Genomic DNA, 26,272 nt, shown 5'->3' with positions numbered 1-26,272 from the left:
ATTTAATGTAAGAAATACATTTGATCTGAACCTAATCGTGATGATCATAATGTCCACTTGTGGAGGCAGAAAGTGTCTGATTTCACTGCATGGATTATTATGCAATGTGGCAACCTCACTGCTGTCAGATGTTTGCTCTCGTGTGGCACGGCATGAAGAATTGCTCTCCCATATCCTGCTCCACCACCAATGACAGTGGTCAAACAGCCATAAGTCATAGCCATAAAAACGGTAAGATAACTTGTCGTGTTATTCACTCATTTTCTTTCCACTTCTACCTTTCAACTTTTGGGTTAAAGCTCTGATATCAGATGATCTGATCTCTCCAAATCTACTTAGCAGTGATAGGATTAAGTGTCTTGACTGAAATGTCCAGTGTGTAAAAACGAGTGGCATCTAACGGTGAGACTGCAGACTGCAACAAACAGAGCACGCCTCCGCTCACTTCTCCAGGGAACTACACTTATGTTGGCCTTTTGCATACCAGACGTCTATGAATATCAGATTATTTTTTTATTTTAAAGCAGCTAGACACTTACACAAACATACACATGGATAATATTTTCATTTCCTGCCAATAAAACCTAAAGGTTTCACAGTGGAACATAAATCACAAGTCTCTGTTTGCTCATGTGGTAAATTCACTATCTTTAAAGTTCATGATAGCAACAACTACAAAAACATGTGTACGTGATTCCACAGTTTTAGGTTCTATCCATGACAAAAGGGATTTTCACAAACTGTGGGTAATATACCACGTGATTACTCCTTAAATAATAAAATAAAAATAAATAGTGATGTGCCTCTCATAGTTTTTCAAAATCCTTCCGACTTCTAGCAAAGGGGGTACAGCAGCAACACAGTTCATTTCAAGGAAATCCTGGCAACGAGGAGAAACACGGGCCTAGAACTTTCCTTGGTGGAGTCACCTGACACTCAAATGAGCTGTCCTGCAGTTCTCTATATACACTGTGGAGCAGAGACACTCGCCCTCTTAGTCCGCCTGCCAGGAGAGGGAAAGGAGTGCTGGAGAGGAGCTTAAACGCTGGTGTTGTGTGCAAGGCAAAAAAAAAAAAAAAAAACTAATTTAACTATCAAGTTTTGAACATCTGACAGCACAAGGTAACACCTTCCATAAGAAGAAGCATTGCATCCGGTTTGGCTTCTTAGTCTGTCTTGCTTGTTGTCATGTGTGAGAATTATTCCTATAAGTAAGACTTGCATGGTTTCTGTCAAACTGAAGCAGAAACATTTTGTAGAAAGTGTATTCCCATTTCACAACACAGACACACTTGTTTCCTCACAACTGCCTCAACTAGAACAAATTAGTGAATTTCATTAACTCCAGTATACAGGCCATAATACTGTTAGATGTACGTTTTTTTTTTAGCACATTCGGCAAGTTTCAGATGTGAGTGTAAGCAAGCAGTGAGGCAACAGTGCTATTGCACCATTTTCTGTGTCTCGGTTATGCAACTGGATGGCAGGCGACATTTCAATAACTTTTTTCAGTTACAGCAGATCAGCAAAATTTGTTTCTACCTCCAGTCTGAGCACTGGTTTTGTGCAAAACAGCCAGAGGAAGTGGTCACAAGTCGTGTCGCGTTCTTCACTAATGAAATAATGACATCTGTTTGTCACTGCAGCTCAAAGTTGTAGAGTTGTTTTTGGTTATGAAGTTATTTGTCTTAAATGGAGCTGGGCACATTTTGCCCCCTCGTCGATGAAAAATGATCAGTGAATTGGTTGCCCTCTCATTCATTGCCATGCAGATAAGCTGATTCTTTTAATAGTCACTGTAAGCTATTTGGAACCAGCTGTTGGAAAATAGACACAGATTTCGATGTCAGGTTCAGTAACTGACTTTGCAGGTGTCTGAGTGACAGACTGACTCGGTGGAGCTATGTTGCTGAGGGAGAGAAGCAGTGTGGAGATGGAATTGAATGACAGTGTTATAGAATGTCACGCCACCACTTGCTGAGCCATGCATTTTGGATTAATGTGAATGACAGGAACACGTTTGTAGACACATCTACAGTATATAGGTGCATACATGTTTGGATTTATGCTACAAATAGACCAAAAATACTTTTAATTTCCTTGTGTTAAACAACAATCATACACACAAATGCATTCACTATTCTGGAGTAATGAATGGATTGTTTCGTGTCTTGATCTAAGATGTCTAAAGGACCAGCAATAGGCATTGACCTGGGCACCACATATTCCTGTGTGGGCATCTTCCAGCATGGTAAAGTGGAAATCATCGCCAATGACCAAGGAAATAGGACCACGCCCAGCTATGTGGCCTTTACAGACAGTGAGAGACTGATTGGTGATGCTGCCAAGAACCAGGTGGCTATGAACCCATCCAACACCGTATTTGGTGAGAAGTGCTACACCAGCAAGACAAAAGATTCTAGAATCCTTATCAAAACCCTTCTTACTTTCCTCACAGCACGGATAACTTGTTATTTTGAACACCAAAAGTCAGATATGGTTACTAGCTACTTAACATATGACGTTCTTTGTTTGTTTTTTTCCTGTAATCTGCTTAAGATGCTAAGCGTTTGATTGGCCGTAAGTTTGACGACCCTGTGGTGCAGTCAGACATGAAGTACTGGCCCTTCAAGGTTGTGAATGATGGATCCAAACCCAAAGTAGAGGTCGAATACAAGGGTGAGATCAAGACCTTCTTTGCCGAGGAGGTTTCCTCAATGGTCCTCACGAAGATGAAGGAGATCTCTGAAGCTTATCTTGGCAAGGTAACTGCTCTGTATTTATATAGCCCTTTACTAGTTTTGATGACCTTCAGTTTCGCCCTTCACCCATTCACTCACATTTTCATAAAGCTCATTTTCTATGACACCATTTGTTTTAGCACCTTACATGACCTAAAGAAGAGAAGTGTGGGTACACAAATGCCATTTGCTGACTCAATTTTTTTTTATTATCTTTACAGCCTGTTACCAATGCAGTTGTCACAGTTCCTGCATACTTCAATGACTCCCAGCGTCAAGCCACTAAAGACGCTGGAACCATTTCTGGGCTTAATGTCCTGCGCATCATCAATGAACCCACTGCTGCAGCCATTGCTTATGGCCTGGACAAAAAGGTAACTAACACAATGAATGCAAATCTCAGCCTGTTCAATAATGTCCTTGTTACCAATTTGTACCATTTGTTTTAGGTTGGTGGTGAACGTAATGTCCTTATCTTTGACCTTGGAGGTGGTACTTTTGATGTGTCAATCCTGACAATTGAAGATGGCATCTTTGAGGTCAAGTCTACAGCCGGTGACACTCACTTGGGTGGTGAAGACTTCGACAACCGCATGGTTAACCACTTCATCGCTGAGTTCAAGCGCAAGTTCAAAAAGGAAATCAACAACAATAAGCGAGCTGTCCGTCGCCTACGCACAGCGTGTGAGCGTGCTAAGCGAACCCTCTCCAGCAGCACCCAGGCCAGCATTGAGATTGATTCCCTCTACGAAGGAGCAGATTTTTACACTTCCATAACCAGGGCCCGTTTTGAAGAGCTAAATGCAGACCTTTTCCGTGGAACACTTGAGCCTGTGGAGAAGGCCCTGAGGGATGCCAAGATGGACAAGAGCCAGGTCCATGACATTGTCCTGGTCGGTGGCTCTACACGAATCCCCAAGATTCAAAAGCTACTGCAGGACTTCTTCAATGGCCGCGATCTCAATAAGAGCATCAACCCTGATGAGGCCGTGGCCTACGGTGCAGGTAAACATCTCCACCATACTGTATATTTATTTTCAAGCCTTTTAAATGTAACTTGAATGTAAAAATCCATTCAATTGCAAGAAAGTGGTCACGATTTTTTAGTCATCATGCAATGAGGTTTCACCATTTGGCAACTCTTTATAGCTGTGCAGGCAGCCATCTTGGCTGGTGATAAGTCTGAGAATGTACAGGACCTGCTCCTGCTGGATGTGACACCCCTGTCCCTGGGAATTGAGACCGCTGGAGGCGTGATGACTGTCCTTATCAAAAGAAACACCACCATCCCCACAAAACAAACCCAGACCTTTACCACCTATTCTGACAACCAACCTGGTGTCCTCATTCAGGTGCAGCAACCATGAAATTACAGTTCCCCCATTTCCCCAGTTTAGGATACTTATTCCAGATCTATCTAACTATCCACTGGTGTATCAGAATCTGATCTGAAATATTCTTTTAGGTTTATGAGGGTGAAAGAGCCATGACCAAGGACAATAATATTCTGGGCAAGTTTGAGCTGACTGGTATTCCACCTGCTCCAAGAGGGGTCCCACAGATCGAGGTTACATTTGACATTGATGCCAATGGCATTCTCAACGTGTCTGCAGTGGACAAAAGCACCGGGAAGGAGAACAAGATCACCATCACCAATGACAAAGGTGCACTAACCAACCATACTGAAAACAAATGATTTATGTAAGTATGCAATGGTGAAGCTAAATAAGTGGACACACTGCTTTGTATTCTATTTTCATGTAGGGCGGCTGAGCAAGGAAGACATTGAGCGCATGGTGCAGGAGGCTGAGCAGTTCAAGTCTGAGGATGATGCCCAGAGAGAGAAGGTTACTGCCAAGAACGCCCTGGAATCTCTGGCCTTCAACATGAAGAGCACGATGGATGATGAGAAGCTCCAAGACAAGATCAGTCCTGAGGACAAAAAGGCAATTGTGGACAAATGCAATGAGGTCATTGCCTGGCTGGACAAGAACCAGGTAAAACCATAACTCATGACGGAAGTTCCTCATTGACTCAAATTGTAAAAGCTAAGATTCGCTTTGCGTAAAAACCACGTCACACAATTTCCTACTAGAAGATTTATTACGTTGTCACTATTAAGTGTTTCTTCCTCCTGTTTGCTAGACGGCAGAGAAGGATGAGTATGAACACCAGCAGAAGGAACTGGAAAAAGTGTGCAACCCCATCATCTCAAAGCTATACCAGGGAGGAGGAATGGAAGGAGGAATGCCAGGTGGAATGCCTGGAGGAATGCCAGGTGGTTTTCCTGGTGGAGCTGGAGGTGGCTCCTCTGCTGGCCCAACTATTGAGGAGGTCGACTAAACACTGCTGACAGTGTTTTTACCTCAGATCCCAACACACACTGGTTGTCTTGACTCCATTTATTGGACATAGTTCATGTTTATAAGGCCACATTAAATATATAAAGGCTACAATATTTAACCAGGAACTCAATCACTGGCTCTTGCAGACATTTACAATATCTAGACACATCAGTCCTCTCTCTGCATTACTAATATGCATTACAGCTTTCCATCTGTGATATGTGAACATTACATGAATAAAGTTTACCAATGGGGTTCTGATTAAACATTGCACTGTGTGTTCATTTGTGTTTTAAAGTATGTGCAATACATTTCCGATGAACTCATGCACAGCACATTTATTCAGGCACAGCTTGCATGTGCAAAGTTACTACTTGCAGCTAATGGCAAGATTTAAGTATGCAGATTAAATTGGTTTCAGTTCAGACCACAAATAGTTTTGATCATTATCTGTTTTCCTGTGTATTTTGTGGCTACAATAACAGGAAATATCTGCTTCAAAGCAAAAAAGTTCAACTTTATTTCTATATATTTCGACTTATAAAACAATGTCATTTATACAAAAATACAAATACAAATAACATATAAATCACAAAAAGAATGTGTGAGATACTAAATACTAGAGATTAGTTTAAAAAAGGATTCAAACATGTTTTTGTCAGTAATAACAAGTGCTGGTATCGTTCGTCTACCCAGTGGAATCATTACGCAATCATTTGTTTGCTAAAAGTCATGAACTTAGTGCACAAAAATAGACAAACGCAAGCATAAAACTAAGTAGATTAATGTTTCCATTGCAAATCATCTCAGGTGCTTATCACCAGATGTTCTCTTCCCTGGCCTTTCTCACCTGTTTGTTGGATTGGGAGGGCAGGGGAGCTTCAAACTTCACTGTGTTAGGTACAGGTATAAAAGTCCCACACAGCTAAGACACGAGCACAGGAATCGTGACAGAGACAACCATGTTCTTGCTCATTAGTTGTTTTGCCCTTGTGGCGTCCGCTCTGGGTGAGTGACTACTGCATTTAGACCATTATATACAAAACACACTCGGATATTTTTGTTTGATGTATTCAGACAGTAGCACATGTCATATCTTGGGAAAAGCACATCTTTTTTTGTTAATCATGTATTTGGGCCTCAGGCTGTGGAGTTCCTTCCATCTCGCCCCAAGTGGGTAGACACGACAAGATTGTGAATGGACAGACTGCTGTGTCCGGGTCCTGGCCGTGGCAGGTTTCACTTCAGGTAAACCAAGCGATGCATTATACCACACTCACTGCCACTGCCGTTTCACGATTAGATGGTGTATTTTAAATAACAAAAAAAAGTGGCATCTGTAAAGGATAGTTAATGGTGCATTCTGACTCTTAGGATGGCGGAGGATTCCACTTCTGTGGAGGATCTTTGATCAACCAGTACTGGGTCGTCACTGCTGCTCATTGCCGCGTGTCGTAAGTGACTTTGTGTTCAAAAATTCACATGATGCATATCTTACCACCACCACCACCACATCTGCTATACTCTTACGCTTCACAGTCCTAGAAACCACCGTGTTATCCTGGGGGAGCATGATCGTCAGTCTGGCAGTGAACCCATTCAGGTCAAGTCCATTTCCAGGGTAAGCTAACACAGCGAGGCCTTTTTTTCGATTTATTTTTCTTCTTTCCTGATTGAGTGACATGTGGGTAAGGTGTGCCAATGCACTGTGAATAAGAAGGGGAGAAAAAAACCATCCTATAACCTTTGCTTATGTTCTCGGCTCACCTCTTCATCCAGGCCATCAGTCACCCCTATTACAACTCCCAGAACTTCAACAATGACATCACTCTCCTGAAGCTGTCCTCCCCAGTGCAGATGACATCCCGCATAGCCCCAGTTTGCCTGGCTTCCTCCAGCACCAACATCCCATCTGGAACCTCATGTGTCACCACTGGGTGGGGCAGAACTGGCCAGACCTGTGAGTGAACAAATACTTTCATAAGTCTTACGTACAGGATTCATTTACACATGCACAAACAACAGTTACTTAACCTCTCAGTTGCAAAGCCCGCCTCATCAGCCGTTTCCTATCCTTCCACAGCAAGCCCCCGTTACCTCCAGCAGACTTCCCTGCCTCTGCTCAGCCCTACTCAGTGCAAGCAGTACTGGGGTTACAACAGAATCACCGATGCCATGATCTGTGCAGGTGCCTCTGGTGTGTCCTCCTGTCAGGTAACAACCATTTCAAATCCTAAAATACACGTTCCACATTACTAATACTAATAATAACAATATCCTGATCAGATATTATCTTGCAAACATGTCCTTTTCAAGCTATTACCTCATAATCAGCTAATGGAATATAGAGTAGATGAGTTAGGAATAAGCTTTATGTGATATATTCTGACTCAACAATGATCTTCCACACATTTCCTGTTATGAATGCAATTAGAAACTAATGGCAAACCAGACCATTTCCTGTAAGAAGCCCATTTAAAGCTCCCGTGTGAATAGCTTACCAAAAACTGTGTAATTTCTATTACCTCCCCCCTGAATGTGGTCTAAATGTGGCAGACATTAATTTATAATGTCTGCACAATGACCACACGTTATGCACTTCAGCTTTAATGCAACACTATCAAGCTTTTGAAAGTTAATAAGAAAATTGTTCTTTCTCAATTTAGGGCGATTCTGGTGGCCCCTTGGTTTGTCAGAACAGTGGAGCTTGGTCCCTGGTGGGTATTGTGTCCTGGGGCACCTCTAACTGCAATGTGCGTACCCCTGCTGTGTATGCCCGTGTGTCCTACCTGCGCAGGTGGATCGACCAGACTCTTGCCTCCAACTAACTCCATCGTCCAACAGTTCAGCTTCTCACCATGACCACAGCATCAATGTGCAAGTGCAAGGATGCTAGTGTTACAGTTACCATGCAACAAATAAAGCTTGTTAAGAGAACTTGTGCTGGTATCACGTCTACATTCATGCTTGTGTGTATGTGTTTTTTTTTTTTTAATTAAACCTTTATTTAACCAGGAAAATCCTCTTTTAAGAACCTTTTTTTCAAGGGAGTTCCGGCCAAGACAGGCAGCAGCAAATATATGAAACACTCACCAACAGAAAATGAAAAAGATCCAGATTAAAGGCACAGGCACATTATGAAAAACAAGTGCATGTCGTGGAGTCGACCTCAAGAAAGTGTTCATTTTCAGTCTTTCAGTCAAAGAGTGGACAAAGGCCCTTTTACCCAATCAAGTACGGGAATATGGCACAGAATGGTGTGGCAACACTTTAGAATTCGTAAATAAACCTCAGGGATGCATGGTAAACAGAGTCAAGCTTTGGAAGACACTGAGCAGTCGAATCATTCATATACAAAAATGACCAAAAAACGTAGCAACAAGCCTAATTTTTGCAAAAGAAAACACAACTTGTTTTGAAAAGTAAATAGCCCAACTTTAGCCTCTGCTTCTTCACAGGTTTCTCCACATTCAACAAGAAATCATCAATCAAGTACACTACCATTCAAAAGTTTGGGGTCACCTATACAATTCTTTTGTGTTTTCCATTAAAAGTCACTCTTTTATTCATCAAAATAGTTGCAAAATCAATAGAAAATATTGACAAGATTAGAAATAATGATTTTTATTCAAAGTTATAATACTATTCAATAATTTTGCCCTTCAAACTTTGCTTTCATCAAAGAACCAGCAAAACTGTTCTCAGCTGTGCTAACATCATCGCACAAGGGTTGTCAAGGGTTTTCTAATCATCCAATAGCCTTCTAACGCAATTAGCAAACACAATGTACCATTAGAACACTGGAGAGATGGTTGCTGGAAATGGGCCTCTATGCAACTATGTACATATTCCATTAAAAACCAGACGTTTGCAGCTAGAATAGTCGTTTACCACATTAACAATGTATAGAGTTTATTTCTGATTCATTCAGTGTTATATTCATCGACAAAAAAGTGCTTTTCCTTCAAAAACAAGGACATTTCTAAGTGACTCAACATGGTCCTACTTAGACTTTTCAGTTACAACCGCAATGGAGTAACTGAACAGAAATATGCAGCCCTGTAGGAATGCACTTCCACTGAAACCCCCCACCCCACCCAAAAAAAAAGCAGCAACAGTTTCATTGGCTGCCGCCACCATCCGAAAAAAGGAGAACACAGTGAGTGAGAGAATGAGCATCAGCATCAGCAGCAGCCACCAGAGAGAACTTAGCAGACATCAGCAAGTGTTAAGACAGACTTTCACCACACCAGGAAAATGACTGATGGTAAGATATAAATATATATTAATTTAAATGCATTGTGACACTGTTTGTGGTTAAACTATAGTATTTATTTACACACCTTAATGTCTTGTTTAATGGACCATCTTTTCTTATCTGAATGGATACTGATGTTTCTTTGGTTGATTTTAGAGGTAAAGGTGCAGTACACAGTAGTTCTAAGTACTACATATACATTTTCAAATGTATTTGTTTTTAAATAATCTGTTTAATAGTGCTTAGTGCAAATGTGTCAAAGTAACAAATGTCTTTATTAACATTTCTTTTTTGCGGGGGGTTTGGATGGGGGTCAACCAGGTAATAGCACGTCTGACTCCTGGCTGGTCAACGTTATCAGATGCATGCCCACAGCCTCTGCGGTCATCTACTCTGTGATATTCATGGTCGGGACTCTTGGCAATGGTTTGGTCATCTATGTGACGGGCTGCAGAATGAAGAAATCGGTCAACACAGTTTGGTTTTTCAACTTGGCCCTGGCTGACTTCATCTTCACGTCCTTCCTGATTTTCCTTGTCATCTCAGCAGCTCAGCAGTACAACTGGAATTTCGGGGGTTTCATGTGCAGGCTCAACACTTTTGTGAGCGTCATCAGCATGTTTACCAGCATCTTCCTACTAATGGCCATAAGTGTGGACCGTTGCCTGTCCGTCTGTGTGGTGGTATGGGCACAAAACAAACGCACTGTTGTCAAGGCTCAGTTGACTGTTGCCGTCATCTGGATAGCTGCTGCACTCTGCAGCATCCCATATGCCTACTTCCGTGAGCTTAGGGACTGGAAGGGGAAAACCTACTGTTCGTCTTCCACAGAGACACCAAAACTGATTCTGGAGACTTTTCGATTTGTTGTGGGATTCGTCATCCCATTTCTGGTAATATGTGTCTCCTATGTGGCCATATTTGTTCGTGCACAGCGTCTGCAGAGGACAAAGACACATAGATCTTACAAAGTTCTTCTCTCAATCATTTTGGCATTTTTTTTCTGTTGGTTGCCCTTCCACATAGTACGCTTAATAGAGCCAAAGATTGCTCAAAGGTATATAATAATTTATATTGTAGGTCCAATAGTTCAGACTCTAGCTTACACCAACAGCTGCCTGAATCCCTTCCTGTACGTTTTCATGTGCGCTGAATTCCGGAAGAAGCTCAAAAAGTCTGTATGTCTTGTCCTGGAGAGTGCCCTAGCAGAGGACCACTTGTCCTCTCGCTCCTTGTCCACGCACATCTCGTTTTCCCGGAACTCACAGTCTTCTGCATCGGTGCAGGACAGGAGGGTGACAGACACTTCCTTGAAGTTAATAGAAAACAAGCAGCCATCGGGAGTGAAAACTGAGAGCACAGAATGAAACTAAGCCTTTAATAATTGTTTCCGTTTCTTCTATTTCATCTGTTAAAACTTTCATATAACCTTACTGGTGCATGATTGTAACTTGATCCAAATGTGTATGCAATTAGGTGGAACTGTTAATAGATGTGTGCATGTGTGTTACAAATGTGGTCATGTTATCTGTATTGTCCACTGCAGCATCGCCTGTTTATATTGCCAGTGAATTTCCAGGGTAATAAAAAATTTTATGTCAGCATGGCATTCACTTCCCTTTTCTTCAGAAAAATGAGAGAGCAATGCTCAAGAGTGTTTTCCTTCCTATTCTAATTCCTTAGAGACTGCACTCGGTCACTTGTTGCACATAGGCTTGACATGCCTTTCTGATATCCCAACAGCACTGCCTTTACTCAGCCTGCACTATTAATTAAATATTTTACAAGAAAACGCAGTGAAGTAAGTCCAGCTTCACAATTTTACATAATAGATAATATGTATCTTGACTATATTATAGTACAGGATTAATTTACACATACACAAAGATATGAACTCCCAGCTTCGGAAGAATCGATATCTTACATGCCAGAAGCTGTGTTGCAATACAGGGCATCTTCAAACCAGCATTGTTATTGCAGCTCCTCTAGCCCTCTGCCACGTTCCAACATTACTTGGCCCTAAAACACACAAAACGCAATCACAACCTCATTTACGAGCGCTAATGTTGCTTGCTCTGTGCCACTCTTGTGGTTTGACTAAACGTCTCAAACATAAACTGCTTCTAGTGAATCGTAATACGTCTTCACTGCCACAAATGTGCAGAAACAAGGAAACAAATCTGAAAGTAGAAGAAACCATCATGGACTTTAATGAGTCTTTTCATTTTTGTTCAAAACTACTACTAATGGGCTGGTTAATTTATTCAGACATATGTGAAGGATGATAATGACAAACTCTAACTCATTCTTGCACAAGCAATAGATAAAAAAATTAATAATAATAACATCCTTCAAAAAAAGATTCTGCATTGCATAAAGTCCATATATGTCTCCAGGATCAGTTAATGCTTTCCTACAAGGCAGAATGTTCAGGGTTGGTGGCCGGTCGGTGTATTCAGACACAGTCTTTAACTATGGCTCCATTGCAGTTGCACCGAGTCCATTCTGTGGTGAAGTGCTACACGTGGGCTGATTAGTGATCATACAGGTCTTTCATCTCCTTAAGGATCTTGATACTCTCGCTGTATCTCAATTGGTTCTTGGTAGAGCACTCCTTCCATCTGCGAAAAAAGTGTGTAAACTTGTGTCAGACGTAAAGGCGTTTTTTAGGGGATTGTCACAGGTTACAAATGTTGCACTGAAATGTACTAAATCATCACCAAACATCATAACAGTATCGATTCACATATGTCGTTGAGCGTAAATGATGGTTAGGGTTCTTTCAAGATCGGTATTTAAGATATACTGTCGTGCATCTTGTACCGCAACATTTCCTGTTTTTACTTTTAAAGAATGCACACACTCATCTTATAAGCTTAGTATAGTCTTAGCCTCTGCTACCTATTTCATCTCTAAAGCTAAATGATTACAGTAATGCTGCAAGTGAAGGAATGCATGCAAAACCAAAAATAAATACATTTTACTCCTCTTCAAAACAAACTCTTAAGGTGTGATATGTATAGCAGTCTTTTTTTTTTCTTTAAAACAAAATCAAAATGAATGCGTCTGAGCAAAACCAAAAAAAACATACTTGTGCCTTATCTTCTTCCAGCGTTCCATGTGGTCACATAAGAGAGAATCCGATACAGAAACAGAATCAGAAGACTGTAGTGAGAGAGAGAAAGAGAGAGGAAAAATTACAAATCTTTGTTATTGTTCATCATTATGAGAGACGAGTATGATCTAATGTCACAGTGTTAGTGAACCAAATAAAAATTGTCATGCCCATATTATACAGAACCTTGGTAACAGTGGGCTTTTCCATCTGTGGGATCCTAAGATTGACAGCTTCGCCAGAAGAGCTGATTGGACAGGGGGCTGGAGGAGGGAGTCTGTACACAATCTGATCTTTACCATTGATCATGTCTGTGACCTGGCAAAACAATACAATAGAACAGCTTTAAGAACAGAGCACAACATTGTCTTTAGAACATAAGAGGTTATTTAAAGTTAATTTTATACTTCCACAAACTTTTTAAAAATCAAAATGAATAATTAATTAATAATCAAACCGTCAGTTAAGAGTTAAATAATAATAATAATAAAAAATAACTCAATAAAAATCAAACAAAAATGCTTGGTGGTCTGATTTTATTTTGCGGTACTCAAGGAAATAAAATATACAGATCCTGGTCTCAAGTATCAGATCAGAGCATGTGAGAATTTTTAAAACTGATTGGACATTGGCAACACAAGCGATCTCCTCTGCCCCCATTTTTTACTTCAGATTTACATGATATAGCACAGCTATAGACTGCAGCAAGGTTTTATTTTGACCCACACGCCCACAGTCTTTAGTGAAGACCAATCACACGAGGGAAAGCTATGACACAACTTGATGTAACACAGTCTTATGTGGCCAGAGAAGGTGATAAATATCATGAGAGTGACTTTTGTGAGCTGTAGCAGCATATGGCCAGTAGATGGCCCTAGGCTTCTCTTCAAGCAGTGATTACAGTTGTTGCGTGCATTACCCAGATAGAAGCTAAAGCTCTGCACCTGTTCAGAGGATATCACAAATACACTGACTTTATCACATATAGTTTGAATTGTGGCTTTATTTAAATTTCCCACAATTCCTAGCAAAAATAATAATTAAAAAATGACTCCCTGTCATATATTAGGCACTCTAAATTGGCCGTAGGTGTGAAAGTGAATGGTTGAATGGTTGTTTGCCTCTATGTGGCATTGCGATGGACTGGCGAACTGTCCAGGGTCCACCGCACCGATCGCCCTGTCAGCTAAGATTGGCACAGCACCCCCTAATCTTCAAATTCCATGACTCCATTTTAGGCAGTCTAACAAAGATGGGCCCCTATAATTACTTAATTCCAAACCATTTCCAGGTCTGGAAAAGTTTCTCTAATTTCAAAACTTTTGAAAAAATTTAATTGAACCATGTATGAAAATGTAAACATATGTTAATGTGTTTCCATGATGTCAGGTGTTGTGAGGACATCATTTACTGTTGGGATGAGTCGTATCCCTTCTATACAAAGGAACATAGTCCATTGTTTAATCTAAAGTGAATAACTTAACCCTGCACATTTATAATATAAATATATATATATGTATAAAAGTTAACTCAACATACAACATGTTGTGGCCTCACCTCTTCCTCTACCATGCTGTGGGGGGGACTGGGGGAAGGAGCTGGCTGTCGAACAGAGGGATTGTTTCTCATCCAGGCACGACAGATAGGATACAATGGGGTGCTGGTGTGAAACTGAGCCAGATCCACACTGCGATCAAACAACTTGATAATGTAAGCGTCTAACACATGGAGAAAGACAAAGAACAGCAAGAAAAAGTAAGAAATACTATACCTCGGACTATTACATCTTTAACACAGTTACTGTGGGACAAATTTGAGAGATTTCACAGTGAAATTGTTTTGTATTATTTGCAATATTTGCACTCAGGTTACTTTGTTTGTGCGGATTGCTCTCTGGTATGCCCTCATCCATCTCTTTTCGCTTCTTCCTCCTGTGCTGTGGAAATCGAGCTGAAGGTCTGAAAACGAGAGTCAGAACTTAGAGACGTCAAAGCATAACCTAAAATTTACACTTGTTATTGCTTCGAGAATTGTTTTCAATTAATCTTTTGGCGTGAGCAGGTCAACAACTTGTCAACTTAAAAAGATAAAATCACTCACAAAGCATCAATGCTTGATTTTACCAAAGGCCAAACAGAGTCACAAGATCAACTCAAACTGAAAAACACATACACTTACCTTTTTCCAGCAGATGATGGAGACAGATCCCTGGTGAGAGCAAATAAGTGAAATGCAATATCATAAGAAAAACTTGTTTTTCATTTAAATTAAAATGCAAGTTAAGTATGAATGCAGCTGCAATAAATTAACATCAACTATTTTGATAAACAATTAATCAGTTTCAGATTATTCGTTTTTATTGAGCTTCCGTACAAACTGAATGTCTTTTATTTGTAGGACATTGTCATTCAGAGGTCTGGGTAATACAGATCGACAATTTACTAAATTTCCTGCACTATATGGACAAAAAATAAATAAAATAAATGACCAATAGAGTTGCAGCCTTTATACAAGTGACTTAACAGCTGATTGAGATATTCATTTTTGCTCCTTACTTGTTAAGGGAGTCTGCTGAATTTTTCCCAGTGTCGCCATCATTTTGCTCTCTGTACAAAAAACAGTGAAACTGAATGAACTTGTAGACAATAAGGCTGCCAGTTATAAATAATTATATGGTTATTATATTCTGACCTTTCATTGTCACTCTTCTCAACCAGTCCCTTTAAGACAGCATCCAATCTACTGCGAGCACCAATCACCTCCACATCTGCAGAAGAGATCATCCATGTGTGCAAATATAGTAATGCCCAACTGAACGTCGTTTGTACAGTATACAGTTTATGTTATTACCAAAGTAAATATGAACTGTGAATATAACAAGAGTAAGCGCCGGGGTACGTCAGGAGGATGATTGTATAGAACATTATATCACAGATTTCATTGTTGTTGTTGTGTCTTCTTTTTTTAAGGGGTGGGGGGACGTCTTACCTGGCCTCTCGGTCTTGATCTTTACGTTGTGCATTATCGCCACCGCACGGGAGATGAAAATATTAATCACACGGTCTACAGCTAGGCCACCAGGAGCCAGACTACTGCACTAGTGACGTGTTACTCACTTTACAAATGTAAGGTATGGATATTATAAACTGCCTTCTTACTAATCTTGGCGTTAGCTATGTAGCTAGCTACGGTTAGCAATAACCACTGTATAACAGAAGTAATCTAATTGAATCCGCATATTCCTATGACACCGATTAGTTGTCTCTTAGCTCTTTATGTTCGACATATATGTACTTATATGGTGATATAGAGCAGTCATTGTCTTATTTGTTATTTTTTATCCTACAACTGCACTTACTAGCTCAAAAAACCGCTGCTAACTTAGCTTGTTTTCGACGGTAGCTTATGATTTGCAGACTTTCCTCTTCCGCGCGCTGCCTCTTTCCCGTTCACTGATTGGCGCATGTGCTGCGAGGACTTTACACGTGATTGGTTAAATGTCCTGTCAATCATCTTAGACTCGGTGCCTATTGGTTGTATGTTCTGTAGTTGGTAACGATAATAGCAGAGTGAGTGACTCTCTTCTGGTTTCATCGATAGTATACGTCTTTTTGTCGAATAGCAAAGTATCGGTGAAATAAAATTACTTTTTGGATGATTTGGTCTTTGAAACGCCCGCGTTTACAGCTTATTTTGTTATACCGTGAAACATTAGTGGTGTACTGGCTCTTAAATCCATGGTAACCTCCTTTTGTGGGCAAACCACAACAACGAGTACTTTCATGGATCGTGTGGTGATTTGTCCTGCTGTGAGTCCAAAGTAACGTGTGTTTATACCGATCTAGCTAATACTTGGAGCCAACGCTATCCGTCATTTCACTGACCTCGACCGTGCTTTGGACTATTATGACCCACCCGTGACTGTCAGCAGTGGCGATGAAATCCAGGTAAGATCTAAGGAGTATTTTTTTTGTATCTTAACTTAAAGCAAAGTTGTAGTTGGTCACATGTGTTGTTATTGCAGTGGTCCCGTGTTCACAAACCAGAACCCCTTCCAGCCAGCTCCCAGAGTGGCGAAATCACACTACCATCCATCCTGCAACCAGTCCTTGTCAAAAAAGAAGAAAAAGACGGTAGGATTATTTACAGCAAGCAGTGTTGTAGTATTAAACTACAGGACTAGAACTTGAGTCTGACTGTCGTCCTGATGTCCTTAACCAATGATTTGGACTTGAGCATTGAAAACTGCAGATTCATGCATAAACTTTATTCAGATTTGGAAGTTGGAGTTGAGGACATGGGCTTTTTCATAAAAAAGACAGGTGTTTTTATTATTATGTATTTAATAATAATTTGGCATAACGTATTGATAATGAAATAGTCTTTAATTGTGTGCCACAGGCATATTCATGTGTTCTCCTGGTATTGTACTGTGCACATGAACACTCTGAACACTGGGGACTCGACTTGGACTCAAACACGGATGACCCAGCTTCAACACTGTAAGATAACACTGATTTTAATGTTACTTTTCCTCCTATCTTTTCTTTTGTTCTTCAATGCAGACATTGAGTCCTGTGCGTTTAAACCAGAGACCCAATCCACGGAATCACACTCTAGGCCCAGTGAGCCAACGGAAGTCTGACAAATGTAATCTCAGTTTCACCATCGCCGATGGGCAACCTGTTTTTTCTGAATCCTGGCCTTCCACTGATGGTGGAACTTCTCCTTCCAACACTCCAACCACATCCGACATGGAGACACACAAACAAACTCCAAGAGCAGGGAGCACAACACTGCCCTCTGAGCCAGGAGATCAGGAGGATTCAATGCTGGCAAAGTATGTTTTAGTTTCATAGCATATGCCTGCAGTTATCCTAAAAAGAACTGTAACCTTTTCCAAAGTGAAAACTTGTATGATACTCTATTAGGCCTGACGGAACATTAATGATAACTGTGTTGTGAAGCATTTAACTATACGAATGAATCTTGTAACCAGCACTGACCTTTGGTCTTCCAGATACATTGAGCGTTTTCGCCACGGTCGACCACAGAGTCGAGAGGAGCGTCAGCAGATGGCTTCTGCCTTTGAAGAGGAGCAGCTGCCTTTTTGGTGGAAGTCATCCTCTTCTTTGCCTGCCAGTTCAACACCCAATAAAATTGCGGACATAGGTATACTTTGACATATTATTGTATTGTATTTTTTATCAGGTCCTAAATTGAGATTGCAAACGTTCTTCCTCTGAGTAATCCTATCCTCTGAACAGATCGGGTCATCCCGCCTCTGCGAGAAGAACACATGCCTGCCTTTTTTAGTCCAGCTGGACAGCGTCATCGTGACAGATTTCCTTCTACATGCAGTGGATCTGCTTCTGTGAGTGTGAGTCTATTGTGGCCTCCTCTACTCGGTTGAATTCATATGTACACGTTTAGTAAGAATTGTCTAAAAACACTTAAAAAGTAAGAAAACCTACTGTTTTCTCTTTGTCTTGAACTTCTTCTCTAATATAAGTACTGTGTTATAATAGTTATTATGTGTCTCCATAATGACTTTGTCTGCAAGAGAGACACATCTTTCCAACTAAGCGTGTAAATAAATATTAGCATTTCACTGCCACACCGCATGTCCATTTGGAAACCTTTGTGTTTACAATAATATGCTATCTTTGATGCTGCCTTGTTTGACACGTTTATGGCTCTTTCAGTCTGCTCATATTTAAAAGTGAACCCTCAGTGTTGCAAAAGACCACTGGTGAAGTTCTAAGCAATATATTATTTTTTAACTGGTCTTTTTAAATCAAATGTTACAAATGTATTCCCTAGTTGTAATTGTTTACATCTTGTTGTGAGTGCTATTCATATTGAGACATAACGATCAAAACTGTGGCTTATACAACTTTCTGCCTTGTCTTTGATTTACAGGGTTTGTCTGACACGTCCCAGGATGAGTTTGATGACGCAGAGATAATAAATCTTCAAGAGAGGGCCAGCAGACTTCTGTTGAGGGGGTATGAAGCCAATGTAATTAAATGAATGATAAATGAATCCCTTGAATTGTAAGTAATTGTGTTTCCCACTTCACAGTGAATGCACTCTGAGTGATGGATCTGTCCCTGTCAGCTCAGAAGGCCTGGGGTGCTCAGATTTCTCTCCTACTGTCAGTGTAGATGAACCAGTGCGAAGACCTTTCATGCCTGGTCTCATAAAATCCACTGCTGGTGAGTAGCAAACTGTTTGTTGACATTTTCTTCCACTGTAACCAGCACAGGGCAATTCCTCCTTCTCAAAGTCCTCCTCCTTTTGTTACTTTTATCATGATGGTATTTAAACTGTACAATGTTGTTGTTCATTGTGTTGATTTACGTTTACAGCAAAGGCCAGCTCAAGCTCCATTCAATTTGAGTCGTCACAAAAGCATGTTTTTCCTTCTTTGGGGCCCCCTACTCGCCCTGAGGAGGACATATTGTTCCAGTGGCGTTTAAGGAGAAAGATGGAGCAGGCCACGAAGTGGTCTCAAACCCTGCAACACTCTCGTTGCCATGGTAACGCCTTAAGCTTGCAGCATTCCAGCTTATTCCATCGCTCACCTGGTGAAGTGGAACAGCTGTACAAGGTTGGATTAATGGTATTTATTTCCATTTGTTTTGATAATGGTCTTAATATAAATTTTAGATTTACATGATCATTTCTCTGTCCTTATTTTTGTGTCATTTGCAGCAACAGCCGAGTACTCAACGTCCTGAGTTCTCACTGAAAGATATTCATCCACACAGGACTTCTCACCAGCCAAATGACAAAGAAGCCCTCGGCTCATCTCGCCTTGCTTCAGGTCCAAGTCCCCCCCCTGCATTTGTTGTCTCTGGCTCTTCTGTGTCTCAACACCAGGCTGTTGCTCATGTTCCTGCCCACATGCATTTACTCTGTGATCTCTTGCCGTGTCCCATCCAGTTGTCCCATCATGCGAGCGCACAACAAAACATTTCACAGGGTTTAGATGAATTTCATACCAAAGTTGTAAGTAAAAAGACCCAGGTCCCTGAAGACCAAATTGATATCTTCAATGAAGAACCAAATCATGAATGCATGTCTTCCCCAACACATGCTTCATATGGAGCTGTAGAGAAAGAGTGGCCTCTTCAAAACAAAAGGCCTGTGAACAACAAGAAAGAGAAAGCTCAGAGAAAAGAGTTGCAGAGGAATAAGGAGACAACAACGTCGTCCACCAGAAAGCAAAAGAAACCAACAAGGTGACTAAAGGAAAGATACACACACACACTTTTACGAAATTCAAGTCTGAATGCTTAAAGATGTGTTGCAGATATACCGTGGATGAGGAGCGCACTGATGGCCCTAACTTAATAAAGAGGAGTTCATCACAACAGAGACCTCAGAAAAATATTGTGCCATTGGAAGAGAAGCGCCAACGGGAGCAAAACCGAGGGCTTTCCAGCAGGAGCTGTGCTGGTGATCATACAACACCACGTTCTCCTGTTCACAGTGCCTTAGCAAAGGTCAGCGCATCCCAACAGTTGTCAACTCGCTTTCTCTCTTGGTCGCTATGTTATCAGCTTTGGCCCCAATATTTTTTGATATTCATAATAATAATAATACCATATTGCATTTAGGTCTTAAAATTCAATGTAATTCTGCATGCCTCATATATATGCTGTGATAATCAAATGTGTAATGTTAATTTAAATGTGTATTAACCAGTAGGGTGTTCTTATTGTACATTGACAGGTAGTTTCAGAGGTACTCTTCCCTACAGTGGATTCACCTCCTTCTCGCAGATCCCCCGACTCTTCGGTCTCTCCTCCTTGCCCTGTCTCTGCACCTCAACATGCCACAGATCCTCAGTGTAACGCACACAAATCTGTGAAGGTCATCTCTCAGCTGCTGCAGGAGGCTGAAGGTGAGCTGAATGGAGCAGAGAGCACCAACCTTTACCCCGTAGTTAATTGTTGAGATCATATTCTAAACTATGAATAGCTTTCATTCCCTGCATTCCCAGCAGAAAACCCCCCAGAAGTTCCTATGTTTTTGTTGTGCATGCTTGTTTGTAAGTGTAGGTGATAACACATGTTGCCGTTGCAGGTTTAACCACTTACACAATAACCTATAGTGTAGTCTTGTTGGTCATTCATTATCACCCCTCTTATTTGCTGCTCTATACATTTAACCGATTTTCTTTTTCAGATTCAGATGAAAAGGAGTTTGAAGATGACACTTTATTACAGGTCCTACGTAAACAAAGAAAATGGGTGAAGGAGCAGATCGGGTAAAAAATACATTTGATGCTTATAATCCTTTTTGTCATATCAACATTGCACCATAACTTCATGACAAATACCTAATTGTCTGCTAAATATTTATTTCTAGGGAAGTGGAATCGATGTTGACGGAATTCTTGGATGAGCAACAAGTGACTTGAACAGAGGTGATTGATACAGTACATTACTGCATCAAATACATACTATTTTTTTATAAAATAAAGTTTATTTGTATTTTTTTGGAAGAAATACAGTAGTTCCACAATAAAATGTTTGAAGATACATGTGTGTACTTAATTTATCACATTTACTCATGCAGTACATTTTACAAAAGTTGCAAACAAAAAAAAAAGAAAGAAACAGCAGGTTGATATGTGAACACAGAATATTTACAAATGTCTGGTTCCTTTAAACATTTTTGTAAGATCGATGAGTAAAAGCAGAGCAGTATATACAAATTTCTGAGAACAGGGAATATTAGGATGTTCCAGAAACACAACAAATGATTTGGCACATGCCGAGTATTTTTGCCTGTGTGTTCGTAAAGGTTTCTGTTACATTCATTGTCATATAAGGTGAAGGTGGTAGACTGAGGCTACGCGATTAGGTTAGGGATCTGGAGCTCTGACTTTGCAGCATCGGTGCAGATATTATAAGGATTCCATGTGGAGAGACCACTGACTGTATAGCCATGGTGTCCACCCCTTTTGGGATTCGGTAGCGGCGGTTAAACTGCCTCGTGGTAACTCCTGGACCATCCTAACAAAGCAAACAGAGCAATACAGTGTTAGAAGATACTGCACTTCATAGCCATTGTAATTAAACTAAACGAGAAGGATCCTCCTAGAATACCAACCTTTCTTTCTTCATGTTTTCCTTGAACTTCTACAAAATCCCCAATCACTTTAACAAGCAAGTCCTCTGGGTTGAAGTGTTTTACATCAACTTGAACTGTAAATCCAGTGTCATCACAGTTCATCTGCCAAAATAAGTAAAACATACTATGTATTAAAATAATAAGTGTCCCATTTGTTACCATTTTGGTTAAATAACTTCTGCTGCAGGTGTGGTTGAAAAATAACATTAAGTAGGGATGTTGCTTATCCAAAAAAACATGTTTGCAGTTTTATTTGCAATAATAATAATTAAAAAAAATAATAGCACAACCCTGACTCCTGAAACTAATGTTACTGGTAAAAACCTGTTTTTGTCTTTTTCATGTTGCCCAATATGTGCTGTAAATAAAGGTCTATTACACCAGATGTATTCAAGACATGCTTGAGCATTACATTACACATGTTGTATTAGTTAAACACCTATAAGAATCACATCCTTCCAATCCAAATACCAATGATCACAGAAGTAAACATTAAAACAACAAAGCTGGTGGTGCGCTGAAGATTTATTTTGCACTCTTTTGATGTCAATAAGTGATTAAGTGAGTATGCAGTTTTGCAGAACCTAGATTAAAACGTTCTCTTTTTAAACGTCTGCCATAGTAAATGAATAGACCTACCTCTGCTGTACTTGAATGATCACTCTCTGGGATCAGTAACGTTGGGGACCAGTTACATTGCCCATAAGTCCCACTCAGCCGGGGAATGAGAGGTGGTATAACCTTCTCCCATGGGATACCATCAGCTGGCAGAGTGGGTGGCAGGATGAAGTCCATTTCTAATCAGTAAAAATTAGAAAAGTTGTCGACTTCATGGCAGCTGATGTTAAAAAAAACAAACCTGCCAGACAGACACTTACCTCCACTTGAAATCCCCTGATCCAAATAAATGTAGAAGAGAAGAAGGAGAGACGGTCTTTGCCGGATGCTTGTTACGTCCTGAGTGGGCTGAGCTGGTGCAACTCTGTGCTCCCCTCCTACTGTTTGCCGGATGTGGCTGACTGTTGTGGTGTATTTTATACCAGAATTACATAATGACTTTGGAATCCATAGTGGGGCACCTTGCCTCAGCTATGCTATGCACCAGTCAGCACCAACATGTTTACCCTTGGGTGTTCACGCAGGGCCATAACAGTGTATTGTTTGGTCAGCGGTGCAGCTGTTGCTGGCTTACTGTCTTTTAAAGTGTTTATAAGCCATTAGTGTGCAGTTTGTTCTGAAGGCGGCGATGTTGTGTCACTGTTGAGTCATGTATCAGACATGATACGGATTATATGCTTCAGGTTGGTCGTCAAGGAGGCTCCATCCCAAAATAAGTTCAAAGGATGGTGTTGTTGACCCTCGTGAGCCGATGTCAGACAGACAGTGACAGCAGGGGCGTCCAACACATGCTAGAGAACGTGTGCAACCAATAAACCACTTTCCCCTCATCACTCACTCCCTGTAATGGAAGATGTGTTGATTACAAGCACAGGTCCTGCTTTCAGTAGGAGTCTTACAAGTCTTTAAAAAGTACGTACTTGGAATGTTGAGAGATAGTTTATTGACAATGTAGAAAAGTGTAAGGTCTTAGTGGATTGCAGTCACTGAATGCTTTAGTACTGAGGCTTAATATAAGATAATCTTTTATTAGTTAAACTGTGCAGAAATGTGTAATGTCAAAATCAGCACATCATAGCAAAGGGTAAAATGGAAAAATAACGTCGTTGCCATTTTTTGGAAACACAAGTAAGATACAACACTCAAGAGACAATACACCATGTCCATGAAAGGGCTCCTGTATTTACTTCCCATAAATCAATTTTATTGTGCTACTCTCTACTTCATAAAAGGCACTGTACGTGCCGATCTGTCTTGCTCCTGGCACATGCCAGTGAAGTCAGCAGTTGTGTGGAACGCACATGTTCTCACTGTCAATAATGTGGACTGGGGAAACTAAAAACGGCACTGATAATGTTATGACTCATGTATGAGGATAGGAAAATGAGGACATTCGAGGGGATCAAGCTATCGAGTTTCACAACAGGCGCCGATGATTATGCAGACATTACGAGACCTCTGTAACAATGCAAAACATTAGGAACATATATAGAGGAATAGCTAAAGGATAAGTCAGAGGGATAAACTTGTATGACAATCTCAACTGTCAGGGGAGCAGCAACTCGAGTGTTTAAAACATTTTTATTGTTACACTTTTCTTGTGTGCACAATCACAAATAGTAACAAAAACATTAGGAATCAAGACAGAAAAAATCTTAAGTATGCTAAACAAACTGGATGAAAATTGATTGCTCTGAACATAGTTGTGTCACTGAATTAAGCCCCAGAAACTAGAACACTAACATTGTTCTCTTTAGCTCGAGAAAGAAATGTTTTGGTCCATTCTAGTATATTATTAGTTATTTGCAGAGACATCTCAAGGAATGCCCAGAGGAATGGTAAAGGAGAGGTTATCTCCCACTGCCCCCCACTGTGCCCTGTAGTGCTGGAAAATGGTAATCCATGTGGTGAGTACAGTTATCCATAACAGCAACCCCAGTGCTGACCGCTTCACATCTAGATGAAAAAAAAAAAACCACACACACAAGAGACAATTACAAGGCTTAAGAGCAGGGTTTACACACAATATGTAAACTATATTCTTTCACCCACATATATATTTTAAAACAAAAGAAAATTGCACACATACCATTGTTGTACTGAAGTGCATTATCTATTCTAATCTGAAGTTATCACAGTGGGAGAGGTTTAAAAGGGAAAGTAAATTCTAATATTAGACAGTATGAAAATATCCGAGGCTCTCAAAAGGGTGATGAGTTAAAATTTCTTTAATATTTCGTTGCTATAGAATCATATCAACAATGTGTTTCAGCCATTAAGGCCTGTATTTGCGCTAACGCATCAATGTCTTGATGACTCAAATATGTTGCTGTGTTTTTATAATAATAATATCCTCAATATAGCCTCAAATGTTTTCACATTGTCAAAGATTTTCTGAATCCTCAAACTGAAGAGCACCAGAGGGACATTATACCACATCCAAGTGACACTCCTTTTTTTTTTGTTTGTTTTTTAACCAGATTCAGATATATCTCAAATACAGAATTTTCTTTACCATATTTTTATGGGAGAATTCGATTAAAAAGACTACATAAATAAATATATGACTGTCATCATAAACAACATTTACTCATCCACCTGTCTTACTTACAAAAATGCTCACATGAAACAAATTTAGTCAGATTTAATTACTTTACTATATATATGAACTGCAGCAATGGTTTGTAAAATCTCTGCTTTTAAAACAGCAGCGCTGCAACTTACATGTTTTTATCTGGATCTGTTCCGTGTAAGCTGGCTTCACAAAGGCCTCCCGGAAAAACCAAACAACGTTAACCAGCCATAGGAATGGGAGAAATGCAAAGCCACCTGGGGAAAATGAGGATTATACAATCAAAAGACAGCAACGCTGAATGTACTCTTGAATAAACCTAGCATAATAGACCCTTTTTATATGTGAAATAGTAGGAAAAACACACGGTTTACCAGTAACAATAATTAGGGTTCCACAACATTAATTATCATCAGGTGACATATAAATAACTTTACTGTATGGCCATAGCAAGTTGCTAAAACAACAAATCTAATGGTGGCATAAGAGTCCTGCACATAATGCAAAGACTGTATTGTAGATAGTTCCTTGTGGCAGTTTCGATCAGCCAAGAGTCGTCAGTCGTCTGTTGTCATCAGTGGGCATTAAGATGTTATTTGGATTTTTTCAGTGCCTGCATAGCTCTGTGTTTGCAGCACACTCAAAGCAGGACACATTGTATACTTGTGTACTTGTTTATTTACCGCAGGTCATACAGCCATTGCTTATATTGTGCAGCCATAGTTAGTGATGTACAAATGTAACAGGATCCTGACATTATTTACATTAAAAATACTCTCACCTAAATAATACTTTCTGCATAGGCCGAGTTTCTCCTCGTTGGGCAGTCGTTCCAGGTTCATTGTGTTTTCTTCTGGTTCCTAGAAATCTGAAAACCAGAGGGAGAACAAAAAAGGATGGTTCGCTGAATAAGTCAAGTGTAGTGGCCTGACCATTCCTTCATTTAAAAAACAAAGATCTAAGATCTAAAACAGCACATATGAAACTGAGGCTGTTCAGCCAGTGAGCTTTGTTGTCAGATGAAATTCAAACTCATCAAAACTGCTAAGCTAACGTTAGCGTTGTGTTAGCTTAGCAGCGTAGCATTTGGGTGTTCCGACACTTACAGGCAACAAGGGCGGAAAATGAATTCTGTTTCCAAGATAACAATTAGGTAATTGAGGATATAATGCGCAAATGTGATATCTTACCTGATGAGTCAAAGCCAAAACAGCTGACAATCGTAAACATCCAACTATATAGAAACAAAAACACTTCCTTCTTCTTTCTCAGGCTGATTCTTTCTCGGCTTTGCCCGATGCTGTTTTTTTGTGCGAATGTTTACTGCATACTGCCATCTAGTGTACCGGGGAGATATGTGAAGTACTTGGCTTGAAAGCTTGACTTTTAGATGCATCGATTTTCAATTTTCGCATATTTTACACGACTTTCCCCTCTCAGATTCCCAGTTAATGCTTTGCAGAACATCTCATGGTT

The 26,272-nt window shown here is 40.3% G+C and overlaps 7 protein-coding genes across 9 annotated transcripts; 4 read left to right on the top strand and 3 right to left on the bottom strand.

Annotated features, from left to right (window-relative positions):
* The first annotated feature begins 998 nt into the window (after positions 1-998).
* On the top strand, positions 999-5,356 carry hsc70 (heat shock cognate 70). Its single transcript, XM_083898755.1, has 9 exons — positions 999-1,122; positions 2,182-2,386; positions 2,560-2,765; positions 2,963-3,115; positions 3,191-3,746; positions 3,891-4,093; positions 4,207-4,405; positions 4,506-4,738; positions 4,887-5,356. The coding sequence occupies exons 2-9, from the start codon at positions 2,182-2,184 to the stop codon at positions 5,082-5,084; spliced, it is 1,953 nt and encodes a 650-aa protein (XP_083754881.1). The 5' UTR covers positions 999-1,122; the 3' UTR covers positions 5,085-5,356.
* A 692-nt stretch (positions 5,357-6,048) lies between these two features.
* Positions 6,049-7,914, top strand: LOC310935030 (chymotrypsin-like protease CTRL-1; the record flags this gene model as incomplete). Its single annotated transcript, XM_083898855.1, has 7 exons — positions 6,049-6,094; positions 6,231-6,334; positions 6,461-6,540; positions 6,626-6,707; positions 6,866-7,046; positions 7,170-7,300; positions 7,753-7,914. The coding sequence occupies 7 exons, from the start codon at positions 6,049-6,051 to the stop codon at positions 7,912-7,914; spliced, it is 786 nt and encodes a 261-aa protein (XP_083754981.1).
* A 1,795-nt stretch (positions 7,915-9,709) lies between these two features.
* Positions 9,710-10,711, top strand: LOC310933746 (chemerin-like receptor 1; the record flags this gene model as incomplete). The annotated part of the gene is made up of 1 exon (XM_083897310.1): positions 9,710-10,711. One exon carries the CDS (start codon positions 9,710-9,712, stop codon positions 10,709-10,711), a length of 1,002 nt encoding a protein of 333 aa, XP_083753436.1.
* A 902-nt stretch (positions 10,712-11,613) lies between these two features.
* lin37 (lin-37 DREAM MuvB core complex component) lies at positions 11,614-15,817 on the bottom strand. The gene is made up of 9 exons (XM_083888517.1): positions 15,448-15,817; positions 15,151-15,226; positions 15,015-15,065; positions 14,638-14,667; positions 14,332-14,417; positions 14,017-14,177; positions 12,646-12,777; positions 12,436-12,509; positions 11,614-11,965 (listed from the first exon to the last, which is right to left on the bottom strand). Exons 1-9 carry the CDS (start codon positions 15,479-15,481, stop codon positions 11,878-11,880), a joined length of 732 nt encoding a protein of 243 aa, XP_083744643.1. The 5' UTR covers positions 15,482-15,817; the 3' UTR covers positions 11,614-11,877.
* Positions 15,818-16,205: 388 nt separating this feature from the next.
* Positions 16,206-20,960, top strand: proser3 (proline and serine rich 3). Of its 3 annotated transcripts, none has more exons than XM_083892110.1 (13): positions 16,206-16,406; positions 16,484-16,592; positions 17,025-17,299; positions 17,480-17,631; positions 17,727-17,833; positions 18,382-18,467; positions 18,544-18,677; positions 18,831-19,084; positions 19,177-19,706; positions 19,778-19,970; positions 20,200-20,371; positions 20,656-20,737; positions 20,839-20,960. In XM_083892110.1, the coding sequence occupies exons 1-13, from the start codon at positions 16,396-16,398 to the stop codon at positions 20,888-20,890; spliced, it is 2,157 nt and encodes a 718-aa protein (XP_083748236.1). In that variant the 5' UTR covers positions 16,206-16,395; the 3' UTR covers positions 20,891-20,960. The 3 variants fall into 3 exon arrangements, with proteins under 3 accessions (XP_083748236.1, XP_083748237.1, XP_083748235.1); XM_083892111.1 differs by having other exon boundaries at positions 17,727-17,839; positions 18,831-19,072; XM_083892109.1 differs by having other exon boundaries at positions 17,727-17,839.
* A 37-nt stretch (positions 20,961-20,997) lies between these two features.
* hspb6 (heat shock protein, alpha-crystallin-related, b6) lies at positions 20,998-22,721 on the bottom strand. Its single transcript, XM_083892134.1, has 4 exons — positions 22,485-22,721; positions 22,246-22,403; positions 21,586-21,708; positions 20,998-21,488 (listed from the first exon to the last, which is right to left on the bottom strand). Exons 2-4 carry the CDS (start codon positions 22,399-22,401, stop codon positions 21,333-21,335), a joined length of 435 nt encoding a protein of 144 aa, XP_083748260.1. The 5' UTR covers positions 22,402-22,403; positions 22,485-22,721; the 3' UTR covers positions 20,998-21,332.
* A 1,072-nt stretch (positions 22,722-23,793) lies between these two features.
* Positions 23,794-26,084, bottom strand: psenen (presenilin enhancer, gamma-secretase subunit). The gene is made up of 4 exons (XM_083895055.1): positions 25,987-26,084; positions 25,578-25,664; positions 24,949-25,053; positions 23,794-24,180 (listed from the first exon to the last, which is right to left on the bottom strand). Exons 2-4 carry the CDS (start codon positions 25,636-25,638, stop codon positions 24,041-24,043), a joined length of 306 nt encoding a protein of 101 aa, XP_083751181.1. The 5' UTR covers positions 25,639-25,664; positions 25,987-26,084; the 3' UTR covers positions 23,794-24,040.
* Between the last annotated feature and the right edge of the window lie 188 nt (positions 26,085-26,272).

Source organism: Microchirus variegatus, assembly GCF_963457635.1.
Source record: "Microchirus variegatus genome assembly, chromosome: 1".
Lineage (NCBI taxonomy): Eukaryota > Metazoa > Chordata > Actinopteri > Pleuronectiformes > Soleidae > Microchirus > Microchirus variegatus.
Note: the sequence above shows the minus strand (reverse complement) of the source record. Positions and strands in the feature narration are given on the sequence as shown.

What these genes read in the sequence shown, in the direction of transcription:
- lin37 (XM_083888517.1), bottom strand. Translation starts at nt 15,481, where the DNA reads ATGCACAACGTAAAGATCAAGACCGAGAGGCCAG. An exon ending in GATCAAGACCGAGAGGCCAG is followed by an intron (nt 15,227 to 15,447) that starts GTAAGACGTCCC and finishes TCTCTTCTGCAG; the next exon opens with ATGTGGAGGTGATTGGTGCT. An exon ending in TGGAAGAAGATAAGGCACAA is followed by an intron (nt 11,966 to 12,435) that starts GTATGTTTTTTT and finishes CTTTTTTCGCAG; the next exon opens with ATGGAAGGAGTGCTCTACCA.
- proser3 (XM_083892109.1), top strand. An exon ending in AGCAGACTTCTGTTGAGGGG is followed by an intron (nt 18,468 to 18,543) that starts GTATGAAGCCAA and finishes CCCACTTCACAG; the next exon opens with TGAATGCACTCTGAGTGATG. An exon ending in TGTACAAGGTTGGATTAATG is followed by an intron (nt 19,085 to 19,176) that starts GTATTTATTTCC and finishes TGTCATTTGCAG; the next exon opens with CAACAGCCGAGTACTCAACG.
- hsc70 (XM_083898755.1), top strand. Translation starts at nt 2,182, where the DNA reads ATGTCTAAAGGACCAGCAATAGGCATTGACCTGGGCACCACATATTCC. An exon ending in CTTATGGCCTGGACAAAAAG is followed by an intron (nt 3,116 to 3,190) that starts GTAACTAACACA and finishes CATTTGTTTTAG; the next exon opens with GTTGGTGGTGAACGTAATGT. An exon ending in AACCTGGTGTCCTCATTCAG is followed by an intron (nt 4,094 to 4,206) that starts GTGCAGCAACCA and finishes ATATTCTTTTAG; the next exon opens with GTTTATGAGGGTGAAAGAGC.
- hspb6 (XM_083892134.1), bottom strand. Translation starts at nt 22,401, where the DNA reads ATGGACTTCATCCTGCCACCCACTCTGCCAGCTGATGGTATCCCATGG. An exon ending in ATCATTCAAGTACAGCAGAG is followed by an intron (nt 21,709 to 22,245) that starts GTAGGTCTATTC and finishes TTATTTTGGCAG; the next exon opens with ATGAACTGTGATGACACTGG. An exon ending in GAAAACATGAAGAAAGAAAG is followed by an intron (nt 21,489 to 21,585) that starts GTTGGTATTCTA and finishes TTGCTTTGTTAG; the next exon opens with GATGGTCCAGGAGTTACCAC.
- psenen (XM_083895055.1), bottom strand. Translation starts at nt 25,638, where the DNA reads ATGAACCTGGAACGACTGCCCAACGAGGAGAAACTCGGCCTATGCAGA. An exon ending in ATGCAGAAAGTATTATTTAG is followed by an intron (nt 25,054 to 25,577) that starts GTGAGAGTATTT and finishes CATTTTCCCCAG; the next exon opens with GTGGCTTTGCATTTCTCCCA. An exon ending in ACAGATCCAGATAAAAACAT is followed by an intron (nt 24,181 to 24,948) that starts GTAAGTTGCAGC and finishes TTTTTCATCTAG; the next exon opens with ATGTGAAGCGGTCAGCACTG.